This window comes from Ctenopharyngodon idella, chromosome 24 (genome assembly GCF_019924925.1).
Source record: "Ctenopharyngodon idella isolate HZGC_01 chromosome 24, HZGC01, whole genome shotgun sequence".
In the NCBI taxonomy this organism is placed as follows: Eukaryota; Metazoa; Chordata; class Actinopteri; order Cypriniformes; family Xenocyprididae; genus Ctenopharyngodon; species Ctenopharyngodon idella.
Genome location: NC_067243.1, coordinates 27,788,825 through 27,801,684, shown reverse-complemented (window position 1 = coordinate 27,801,684; position 12,860 = coordinate 27,788,825). Strand labels below are relative to the sequence as shown.

The window sequence follows — 12,860 nt, the reverse complement described above, 5'->3', positions numbered from 1 at the left end:
GTTTTATTGCTTATGCAGTGCAAATCCCCGTGGAAGTAAGGACATTTAGAGACCGCCATAAAGGGAACTGACTTTACTAAAATGTATTGTTTACATAACATGTGAAATCAGTTCCATTGTTTTTCTTAAGTCAACATTATTTGCATTTATTTTGTATTCATCCACTCACTCTTTCGAGATGGAATATATTTGATAAACGCTGATTGCTTCTTTGAAAGCAACCTTCAGTCTGCTGGAGCGACGTGCCTCATATGACGTTTCATACATAGCTCCGTCTTCATGTGTTTCAACAAGGTCCTGTAAGCGATTGTAAAAGCTCTTCTTGCACGCCCTGCTGGCATTCAGACATTCAGCTGTGAATAAAACTTATCAGTTACAAATATGTCAGGAAGAGGCAAAGGCGGTAAAGGACTCGGAAAAGGAGGCGCCAAGCGTCATCGTAAAGTTTTGCGCGATAACATCCAGGGAATCACCAAACCCGCCATTCGTCGTCTCGCTCGCCGTGGCGGTGTTAAGCGCATCTCCGGTCTGATCTACGAGGAGACCCGCGGAGTGTTGAAGGTGTTTCTGGAGAACGTGATCCGCGATGCCGTCACCTACACCGAGCACGCCAAGAGAAAGACCGTGACCGCCATGGATGTTGTGTACGCGCTGAAGCGACAGGGACGAACCCTGTACGGCTTCGGAGGTTAAATTTCTTCGCTGTACTGAATGGACCCAACGGCTCTTTTAAGAGCCACCCACGTTTTCAAAAAGAGTACGTTGATCATGTCCGCTATTATTTAGTAGCCATGCTTAAACTACGCTGTCTGAAGAAGTATGGGATTTGAGTGACTTCCAGGTCTTGATAAATAGTGTTGTTCCTATTGTGTGTTTTATGAAATATCAGATTAAGGGTTTTTAAAACTATCATACAAGCAGTGTTTTCATGACGAAAGGTTAGTGATTGTCAAACACGACTGACTGAATGAATTCATACGGGTTATTGAGTGTTTTAAGTTTATCATCGTGCGACCATATACATGTTATCACTTTGAGAAAACCAAGGGGAAGAAAATGAAATAAAAAACAATCGTATTTACAGATGGCTGTACTATATGCCAAATATAATGCTGAAAATAATATGAACCATTTCTGTTAAATATGGTCTGAAAAATCTACAGAGAGGTTTGGAAGTTTGAGTATGGAAAACGTAGGAACCCTGCAACGAGCTTCATTTTACACTAAGGTTAAACTAGCTCGAGACATAAAGGCGTTCTTGCCAAAATCCGGGACTGAATCCCGTGGCCCTTTATTTGTGTATTGATGCTGATGTATGATCTTCAAATACGTATACACATTCTCTCAAAGAGTTAATTTAATATACACAATAGACAATATTATGTAAGGACGTTGCGGAATTACAATTGTCAATTTTAAAGCGCTTTATTGGCATGTTTGTGACGAGCGGGAAAGTGTGGGGGAAGTGACGTCACTGGCGGGTCTGGCGATGGGAAGGATTCACATTTAGAAGCTTTCAATTGGCAGATGTGTTTCTCTAGCAGCCCGTTTCTGACCAATCCAGCCCTCTGAAATTAGCATGAGCTTTCAATAAATACCCAGTACACCACTCTTGACAGACCAATATTTTGTAGTGCCAAGAGCTTACTAGTTTTGTTATATGCACATAAACACGCATTCAGAGATTTCATTAATGAGTTGACAGTCATAGCTGTTACTTTTTGCCGAATAAATAACCGTTTCTGTGAGCGGGAAAGTTCAGAAACGTGTGTGGGAGGAGATTCAGGGGTGGTGCTATAGGAGGGCACAAAGGAGCAGACGTGTCAATGCAGCGCGCCTTTTCTACCCAATGAAATACCTTCCAACTATTGGTTGCGTGAATACAGCCAATCAGAGGGAGAAAATCCAGCCCTGTCAAATTACCATGAGCTTCAAATAAATATCCAGTGCATCCGTATCCCCGGAACTGTGATGTTTATGCCGAAGAAGAACATTCCCGATCCAGGGAAATCTGTCTTCAAAGAAGGTGCGCTCACCAAGACAGCCGACGAAAGAGAGAGAGAGAAGAAAAATATGAAATCTAGAATAAAAGAGAGTTACGCAAAAATACAAAGTTTTCCTGTTCTTATTTTTTAGCGGCGGTCTGGCCACGCCCACCCTCAGAGCGGATCATTCATATGATAACAACCTGAAATAAGCCAAAGGAATGTGGTAAACGCCCCCTATCAATAAGATAAAATTAGCAGCAAACATTTGTTTGCCTTTATTGACCTTTTATCACGATGGCACGTCACGCACGCGAGCAAGCTCTCCGGATGATCGTAGACAGCGAGGAAGAATTCAGTTTTTCCTCAGAAGACGACGACGAAGTTGATGATGAAGGCCTGCACTTTGAAGAGGGCTTTGATCCAGCGCAGGACACGTTTTCTGATGAGTAAGCCATTTATTCTTATTTTAGTTACTGGAGTCGCATCACGTATAGCTGTTTCAGACCTATATGGCCAGGTTGAAATCTACCTGTTCGTTACATTGAGGCAAATGTGTTGTCCTGTGGGCTTTTCATTACATCTAAATGTCTTACAAAACCCTGATAGCACACGTACATCTCGGAGACGTCTATTTGAGGTGCCTATTTTTTTAGAGCGTTTGCTCATCTGCAATACGTCTATAGGACGTTTCCTGTCAGATGTCAAATAGACGTTTAGAAGATGTCTTTAAGATGTTTATGATTTAGAATGTATGTAAAACTGACATCTTAAAGATGTCTATCAGATGTTTGTAAACAGCAGATGTTTTCCAGATGAAGTGATCTTTAACACATCTTGCAGATGTATGTGTGCTATCTGGGAACGAGCACGTACATTTTATGCTCTGTAATGTGGAGGGGGGAAAAAATGTTTAGACAACACTATGGTCTAGTTTGGGTTTGCTCAGGACCGGCATTTGCTGTAAAATACTGCCTCATCAACGGAGCTTAACTACGTTCTCCATTATCTGCTTAGGTGTAAATGTTTTGAATGCGCATGACATAAGGTTGTTGATGTGCCCCATCAACACATATAAAGTGCGTGACCATATTCATTAATTGCCAATCGCTTATGCATGCACTGGTATGCCACCTTAGACAATCTAAGCTGATAAATGTTTACTAATATTTGTGCTTGTACCTTTTTCTTTTCTTTTCTTTTCTTAGGAATGTGGCTCCTTCACGTGCACCTCATACAGGAGCGGCACACAAGCGTCGTTCAGTTTTCAACGTGGTTGAGAATCTTAACGAGTAAGTGCGCATTCACACCTCATTTTACAACTGACAGTTTAATTTTGATTACATACTGTGAAATAATACACACAAAGTATATGTGCGTTGTAATGAGTCGGCAATATGTCAATATTAGTAATTGATAATGTTGTTGTGATCCTGTTGTCAGCATGCTCACTTTTGTTTTCTCCCCCCTCAGATGTGAGAATGACCAGATACCTGTTGCAAAGAGAGCCAAGATTCTGTCATGGAAAGCAGAAACTGATGTCGACATGAATCCGAAGCCTCTGAGATTCCTGCCTGCGCGGGAACCTGGGCCGCAGTTGAGTCTCGCTGAGTCGCACTCCCCTATGAGTCTTTTCAAACTGTTTTTCTCAGAGAGCGCCGTGTCAAATCTGTGCCACAACACAAACGCTCAGGCTGCCAGGGCACTTGCAAAGGGTCGCAAATACAGTTGGACAGATGTCAGTGTTGACGAGATGTACCGCTACATTGGACTCGTTTTCTACATGGCCACGGTGAAGATGAGCTCCATCGCCGACTACTGGCGGCAGGACAGTCTTTTCTCTTTGCCTCTTCCTGCCACAGTTATGTCAAGGGACAGATACCGCACCATTTCATGGAATTTGCACATGAGTCACCCAGATGCAGACAAGGAAAATGACAAAAAGAGGGGCACAGCTGAACATGACCAACTTTTTAGGATCAAACCTCTCATGGACACTATCCGTCTTGCGTGCAAAGCCTTCTATCACCCTAGAAGAAATTTAGCTGTCAGGGAAAGACTGGCGGCATGCAGAGCAAATTTTGGAATGACACGGTTCACGAAAGCCAAGCCAACAAAGCTGGGCTTCAAGTTTTTTGTCCTTGCTGACTCATCAAATGAATATACTGTGGATCTCTCTGTGTACACGAGCAAGAACAGCTTTCCTACAGGCCATGGGATTTCATATGATGCTGTGATGTCTCTTCTGGACAAGAAAGTTTTGGGCTCTGGGTACCATGTTTACATGGATGATTTCTTTACAAGTCCAAAGCTCTTAACAGACCTGCTTGCTATGAAGTTTGGTGCTTGTGGGACTTACAGAGACTATAGGAGGGGCTTCCCACAGAGCGCATCTAATTCGCTGACCAAAAAATCCACCAGGGGATCCATCAGGTGGATTCGGGATGGGCCTCTTGTGTGTGTGAAGTGGATGGACAAAAAAGAGGTGTCTGTTTGTTCCACCATCCATGCTGCCTATACTGGAGACCGTGTGCAAAGAAAAGTGAAAGCACAAGATACATGGAGGACAAAGACTTTTCCGTGTCCCGCACCTGCGACTGCGTACAACCACCACATGGCGGGTACCGACCTGTCCGATCAGCTGTTGGAGTACTACACTGCACAGCACAAAACCATGAAGTGGTACAGAAAGGTCTTTCTACACTTCTTGGACATTGCTGCCACCAACGCTTTCATATTGCACAAGGAGCTACACGGCAACATGACACGCAAGGAGTTTATGGAGCAGCTTGTTGCAGATCTCTGTGGTGTGTCTCAGAAAGAAGCACAAAAACAGACCGGTATCGACCACGTGCCGGTTCCAGGAGCCGAGTTGACCTCGAATGTCAGAAAAATTGCCACTACCGGTCGCCGCATATGTGCGCATTGCAAAGCAGTGTTCGGCAAGAAGCAACAGACACCTTGGAAATGCCAGGCATGTGACGTTCACTTGTGTCTTCAGTTGAACAGGAACTGTTTCCAGGAATGGCACAAAGGTGTGTGAGTGTGTTCAAAATGTGCCTTTATTCACACACCCCTTTTGTGCACTATGTTTGCAAATAAACTACAAAAAAAATAAGTCTCTTCACATTCTCATTTCTCATTCTCATTTAATGTTCATATTAATAGACTCATTAGGGAATAGATAAATATCTCTGCGGGTGTTGAATGACCACTGGCATTATCTTGCATACCGTTTTTCTATAACAAGAAGATCAGCAGTACAGTCTAGGCTGAATACTGTGTAGTGAGATGTGATCCTACCTCAGATTCTATATGATTTTAAATATGTGATGGGAGATTTTAGACCTCCATGAATTATGAAAAAATTCAGAACAGGTAAGCTTTATTAAGGTTTCTTGAGTTGAACCACCTTTTTTTTTTTTTTTTTTTTTTCCCAGCACAGTACTGATTGACTTATATGGCTTCCTGACTGCAACAAACACAGGAGAAGGAAAAAAAAAAAAATTACAACCAAAGGAAATAGCACCCAATCCCTGCAGCCCACATTGTCTGGAAAACAGTCATATTTACACTATTTACAATGCAGTCAAAAGGGAACACACTTGCCACAATGAAAAAAAAAAAAAAAAAAAGACCAAACTTAGAAATAAACATACAAACTAAGAAATAAACATACACAAATATAAACATACATACAATTATTCTAGAATATAACAACTTTACTTGTGCAAACTCCCTATTAAGACTTAGAGGGAATTCCCATTTTGTGCCTTGGGTTTTCCTTTTCACCTCCCATCTTTTATTTCACCTGGGCAAGACTACAAACCTTCTCACAGAGATTACAAACCAAAGCTTTCTTTTCCCATGTAATGCATCAGCCATGGTCCCACACCAGCTAAACACCCGCTTGCTTCACCTGCTTACAGTAGCCACGCCCCAAACTCTCACTATAGACTGCAACAATCCCCTCCCACTTTTTCAGTGGCATTGGTTTCGGAAGTATTTTTCCATGCATTTGTCACATAGGGATTTTTTTTTATTTTATTTTTTTATTTAATTTGTTAAAGCTTTATAAGCCATGAACCAAGCCAAGCTACAAGGGGAATCATAGTGTTAGAAACTTTGATTTGAAGCAAAAAAAAAAAAAAAAACATTTGAAACCCAAACAAAAATACATAGGTACAAGACTGTGTACTGCATGGCTTTAGTGAGGGAAAGAACTACAATCCCATGAAGCATTGTGAACAACATAAACAATAAATAAATAAATAAATAAATAATGGAGAAATATAAAAGTACTCATTTAAACATGTTGATATATATATATATATATTAGACCAACTCGATTGCATAATACACAGAGCTTCATGGGATATTGGGTGAAGCTAAAGAGATCTTTAGGTGCATTTGGCTTGTGGCGACTCTTTAATCTTTAGAATTGTCTGTACAACATTATGAGTAATGTAGTTTTTTGCTACTAATTCTGCTGTTAAACATTATAATTTTAAAACTAAGATGAAATAATGTGAGCTGATGGGCTGAAGCAAATACTATTGATTAACAACCTCATAGCTCACAGTAGAGCTGTCTTTAAAGGAGCCTTTGTGGCCAATATGTGCCCTTGATGAGCACTTGTGCGAATCTGCACTGAGGCATTGGCCTTACTGTGAGATCCACAATGAGTTTGAGTTAAAGATGACCATGACATTGCCAGATTCATTTAGAATTATAAAAGAAAAAAAAGAAGAAAAAAAAAAAGACAAGGAGATGTCACAAAGTGAGATCTTGCAGATCTCTGCCTTTCAATTTAAATGTATATTTTTGATTTGGTTGCATTTTTAACACTTTGTTTGGCAGTTTTACATTGTGACCTCATGGTTAAATTATGCCCTACATGTATTTTCCAAGAGTATAACAACACATATAATTAAAATAATACCAAAGAAATTATTTAAAAATATAACCAGTTAATGCCCTGACTATCCAGATTTCCTTTTATTTTGATGAATTTCTTTATTAACATAAAGAGGGCGTTTTTGTTTAGGACAAGGTTTGTGCCTTATCTCAAGAATCAGTGATGTAACTTTTGCCGCTCTAGCGGTTATAAACAAAACTGCATGCGTCTTGCGGAAGAATATTTTAGCCGGAGCTACTTTTATGTTTATGTTTATGATGAGTCACGCAGGTACACTTTTAAAAAATAACTGTAAATTTTACAGTAAAATACTGGCAGCAGGGTTGCCAGCCAGTTACTGTAATTTTTACAGCAGTCTTACTGTAATTTTTACAGCAGTCTTACTGTAATTTAATTTACAGAATTTTACTGTAATCTAGAATACAGTAATATTCTGTAAATTAAATTACAGAAACACTACTGTAAACATTACAGTAACTGGCTGGCAACCCTGCTGCCAGTATTTTACTGTAAAATTTACAGTAATTTATGTATTTTGTATACTGCATTTTTACAAAAAATATATTGCATACTGCATTTAACATACTTCTTTAAATAGCAAATACACATTCAAGTAGTTTACTGTGAAAAATACAGCATTTTTTTTTTAAAGCTGTATTTTCACAGTAAACTACTTGAATGTGTGTATTTGCTATATTTAAAGAATATGTAAAATGCAGTATACAATATATTTTCCCTATTGCTCACTTAATGACTGGCAGCTGCCAATTTTAAATTTAAACTATTAACTGCATAAGCTTTAAACAAATTTTAACTGCATTAAGTGTTGTATAATGCATAACTTTAATTTTGAAAAACAGGTCAAAATGTAATATATAACTTTCAAATTTACATGAAAAAAATGCCATAAAAAGTGTATTATTTTGAATTTATTTTTTATTTAGAAAATCATTTTATTTTTTAAATTGACATAAAATTGTGTCATGAAAATGTTTTTAAATTACTTATTGGCCATCATGGCCCTTCACACAAAGAAATACGCAAACTGCGTTATAACTATAACTTGACCAACATGGTCATATAAAAACATTTCTTAAAACCCAGATCACTTTCATCACTTCATGAACAGACCAACATGGCCAAACAACATGTCCAACAAACTTGCGATCAAAAAAGAACAATCTGCTCCAGATGATGTTCCATCCCAGGATTCAAAGAGAGGCTAGAAATATTGAAAGGAACAAAGAGGACAATACATTAGATATATTACAAAACATAATAATACGTTCAGAGACTGATAGAGGGATGACAGATACAGTCAGTAACAGATAGAGGGATGATAGATACAGAAAATCTACCTAAAACCACACAGAAAATGTGGTATGTGGCATAAAATCATTTGAATAAAAAAGAAAATACATATTTTATACTTCAAAACATTTATTGTCATGAATTATATTAATAAGTCAAAGAACAAACTGCACAATATGATTTTAAGCAGTAAAAAAAACAAACAAAAAAAACAAAAACAGGAAATGTCCAGCAAAGAACAGTTTTTTTTTTTTTTTTCCATTTCATTAGGCAGATAACATTTTAATTTCAAAACTTGAATACAAAACTTGAATATCTGAATATCAAGGGGCCGGGAATCTGACAGACCAGAAGGAATGTTTACAAGTCTGTACTCTTCTACCTTTTCAAAAACGTAGGCATAAAAGTGACAAAATATTTTACATTAACAGTCCTTAAAAAAGCAAACAAAATGTTTTTGTCTAACTTTGGAAATAAATAAACTACTTCACCAAAGACAGACTCATGTACACAACTGGTTGGCAACATCAAAACGCTCCCTGTTCTGTATGTGTGTCCACAAAAACTGACTGAGTTTGACACATGAATTGCCTCTGTTACTTCATCTGCAAAGGAGCACATTTCATTACTTATTTGGTCACCATACTCCAAAGAACGAACAACAACAGGATATGCATTTGGAACACGTTTTATGAGCTAATGGTCCCCAAAATTGCATTTGCTGTACCTGGTTTTTGAAAGCCAGAGTCTTGGATATATTCTAAAAATTGCAAACAGCATGTGTCTGCCATTTGAGGGGATTGTGTTTGGATTCAAATCTCATACACCAAAGTTTAGACAAAGGTCCACACTTAATCATCATGTTTGGTGTGAGATTTTTAGCCGGATAAAGCTCTTTGAACAACTTGTGATGATCTATGATAAGCCGTTTCAGGAATACTGCAAGACCTCTGGTAACAACAGGTGCAAATATAATGCTGCATATCTCTTGTAACAAAATGAACAATTGCCAATGCAAACTTTCAGGATTGACAAGGTCCTCCAAAAGAAAAGGCAAGTTTAGTATGAGACACCACATCTGTGATGCTGTTTGTTTGATTGGTGTCTCAGATTTCGGGTTAGGGATGACACTTGGTTTGTTTTTTGTGTTTAAATACCCATTGTAGCTGGCTATTCTTTCATTCAACTGTTCCAGGGACAACAGTTCTTCTTCAAAAATGTAGTGCTGAAGTAAAAGTTTAACCTCCAAGGCCCAACACCTTCGAGCACATCATGCATTATGTCAACACCTACATTTTCAGTAACATGAAAGTATTCCAAGGCATTCAAGCACGAGTCTTCTTTGATTCCTGTAATGGTTACATCATTTGTGAACTGAGATTGCATATATATATAATATATACCATCAAGAATATTTAAGTACCATTTTGATGAATGCAACACCCACATCCTCTCTCTCTCTGCTGTTTGTAAACAAAGTGTCAGCTAAGTTTGTTCCCGAGCATGCATCATGTGAGACAGAAGGCTCACATGTGAGTTGACCCTGTGTTTATTTAGAGCAGAGAGGGAGAATGTGCAGGTTGCTTGTCAAACTGGTATTTACTTGTGCTCATCTTTTTTTTCTTTCTTGGTTGTTAACAATGGTACTTGTGCTTATCCTTGATGCCACAAATTCCCAACATTTAAGCTTCTGTACATATGCCATACACAACAACGCTGTAGACTGTTGTGAACGCACTCAGGACCGTTTGCCATGGTTTACAGGTAACAGTTTTAATTATTTATCACAGATTTTACAGAGAAGTTTAAAAAAAGTTTGTAATTTTTTTGTAAATGAAAAAGTGGATGACGACTTATATTCAGTTCAAGTTAAAATGGCTGTCAAAGTCAATTAATAATATACTTAAGCAATTAATTATTACTAACCATCATTACAGTTTTCAAGTTGATCCAACAGAGAGGTTACACTCCCTTTCTCCAAAGCGGCAATGTTTTTCAGTTGCGGAATAACTGATGATTCCCATTTTCGGATCAAGAGCTCGCCCTTTTCCATGAAACATCTTTTCAAACTCTGCCTCTATCCAATGTATATAGAATAGCAGAATCCGAGTTATTTCCAGAAAACCAGAGATTTTAAAATTAAAATAATTTGAAATCTCTCTGGTAAATACAAAAAGGAATCTTTTTTTTTTTTTTACATCTATCATAGTATAATTTGGAATCCATGAAGTGCTACAAATATGACATCGGAACGCGGAAGACTAATTTACCACTGGTTCGGTTAAGATTTTTCCATGGGATTTTTTCAAACAATATGTACTGTACTGTACTGTACCTGATACTGTCACAGACACGCCAGGCTCCACCATCCACCAATCACAGCGCACCACTTCTCCTGAGTTCTGATCACCGGCACCTGCACCTCATCACCACCTTTTCAACACCAGTATAAAGAACACTCACACTCACAACCACATTGTCTGGTCTTGTTTGCATCTAAACTTACCTGTATGCTTACCTCAAGGACTCCTACAAAACTACTAACCTGTCTCCAGCGTCTCCTGTTCTCCTCGTGTGATCTCCAGTCTCTGTGTGAGTGTTCTCATTGTTCAACGTCCATCCTCTGCAACGCCATTCAAGATCTTCACGTCTGTAACCACAAAAGGACAGTATCACTTATCTTCACTCCAGTTTATCACCTTTACGTTGCTACATACTCACCTGCACTGCTGTTTTACTCTGCTGGTATCAATAAACATCCCTGTCTGTGATCTCCTGTCTCTGACCCTTCTGTGTTGTAAGAGATACAGGGCTGGGTGAGATGACCAAAAATTATCCTGATAAAATTTTTCCACATCAGTCAATATAGACTCCTGTTTTGCCTTGTACCTTGTGTGTTGCTATAGTTACCCTCATTAGTCCCCATGACTTCTAATCACCAACACCTGTCCCTCATCAGCCCATTGTTAACATGTCTATTTAAACCTCTGTGCTTCAGTAGTTGTTTGTTGGTTGTTGCTCCTGTGCGTGTTCCTGCCGTTGGTCTCGCCTGCTCTCTGTGGATTACTCCTGTTTATGAATTACCTGTTTGTTTGTTTTTTTGTAAGTAAACGTTTGTGCTTGCATTTGTGCTTGCATCTCACTCCGTCTCATGCCTGCTCACACGTTACAGTACTTTTCTGACAGTCAAGAGGTTGTGAGCCCCAGCAAAAGCAATCATTTGAATTTTCACGCCATTCAAATTTTGCAATTATTTTACAAATATTTAGCTGTCTATGCAGTTTTGACATTAAAGTTAACTTGTTAGCAGCCTGCTGAAATGTCATGAAAATATTTCACCATAACGCTTAACGTTCATGTTCAGATCGATTACAACTACACTTTAGACAATCAATTAAACTAAACTGACTGTAGAAAATGACTTTGACTAAACCCATTATTAACAATGACAACAGCAGAAAATGTATTTTTCGAATATAAATATAAAAGATTTAATGTACAACTTACGAGTCGTCTTAGCAGTCATCCGCAAAAACGCAAGTGACCTTCTCCAAAAAGGCGGTTTCAGCGTGACGTGAGGGGAATTCCCTCAGTGTCAAAATGGCTGCCAATCAAATAAAAGATAGCCTGCTGAAATGTCATGAAAATATTTCCCCATAACGCTTAACTTAACCGTTAATGTTTATTTTCAGATCGAATACATCTACACTTTAGATATAATCAATACAAAGTACATCACAATTACACAATCTTACTACTTTGTTACTGACACCATGCCACTGTTCACTGACAACGTCTAAAATGAGCTAATAGCCTACTGAGTTAACGATACATGGTCGAAAGGTGCGGTCATATTTAATGGCGCTTGGCGGAACTTCACGTGCCATATTCAGTCATTTTAATAGAAAATATTCAGGAAACTACTTCTTTTAAAACGGTATTATGTGTTTGCAGTACTTCTATCGCTACACTACTGATGGACAATTATTGATGATTAACCTTTTTGCCCTACGAAATTTTGCATCGTGGGCCGTTCTGTTAGAAACCAAACTAAACTGATGACCAAACCCATTATTAACAATGACAACAGCAGAAAATATTTTTTTCGCATTCAAATATAAATATCAACGATTTCAAGTAACGTTACAACTTACCTGAAGAGTCGTCTTAACAGTCACCGTCGCAACTTGTCTCCTCCATTACAAAAATGCAAGTGACCTTCTCTAAAAAGGCAGTTTCAGCATGACGTGAGGGGAATTCACACAAATGGCTGCCAATCAAGTAAAAGATGGCGGGCTATACCATTACGGTTTACAGAAGCCGAAAGTAAATTTTTGCACGGTGCTTAAATTCTGTCATAAATTGCTCACATTCTTTAAGTTCCTAACCCACACGCATTTTGTTCATCTATTCATCCATATCCCACCCAAAAAAGTTCATAAAGAGATAGTTTATTCCAAGTCTTATGAAGAGACACGATTGCTTTATATGATGAACAGATTTAATTTAAGCTTGTCACTTATAAACATTGATCAACGAATATCTCATGGACTGTAAAAAAAAAAATAAATAGATCTCACCACAGTGTATGACGCGCGAGTATGGACCTTCCTTTTGCACAGCTCACAGTCAAATCAAGCATGCTT

General features: G+C 38.4%; 1 protein-coding gene and 1 long non-coding RNA gene across 2 annotated transcripts; one reads left to right on the top strand and one right to left on the bottom strand.

The window, feature by feature from the left end:
- Window positions 1–358: 358 nt before the first annotated feature.
- LOC127506761 (histone H4) lies at window positions 359–5,103 on the top strand. Its single transcript, XM_051883582.1, has 3 exons — window positions 359–2,434; window positions 3,194–3,277; window positions 3,459–5,103. The coding sequence occupies exon 1, from the start codon at window positions 382–384 to the stop codon at window positions 691–693; it is 312 nt and encodes a 103-aa protein (XP_051739542.1). The 5' UTR covers window positions 359–381; the 3' UTR covers window positions 694–2,434; window positions 3,194–3,277; window positions 3,459–5,103.
- A 2,681-nt stretch (window positions 5,104–7,784) lies between these two features.
- LOC127506959 (uncharacterized) lies at window positions 7,785–11,077 on the bottom strand. The gene is made up of 5 exons (XR_007928194.1): window positions 10,936–11,077; window positions 10,760–10,864; window positions 10,550–10,647; window positions 10,141–10,291; window positions 7,785–8,125 (listed from the first exon to the last, which is right to left on the bottom strand). It is a non-coding gene; the product is annotated as an uncharacterized LOC127506959 (long non-coding RNA).
- Between the last annotated feature and the right edge of the window lie 1,783 nt (window positions 11,078–12,860).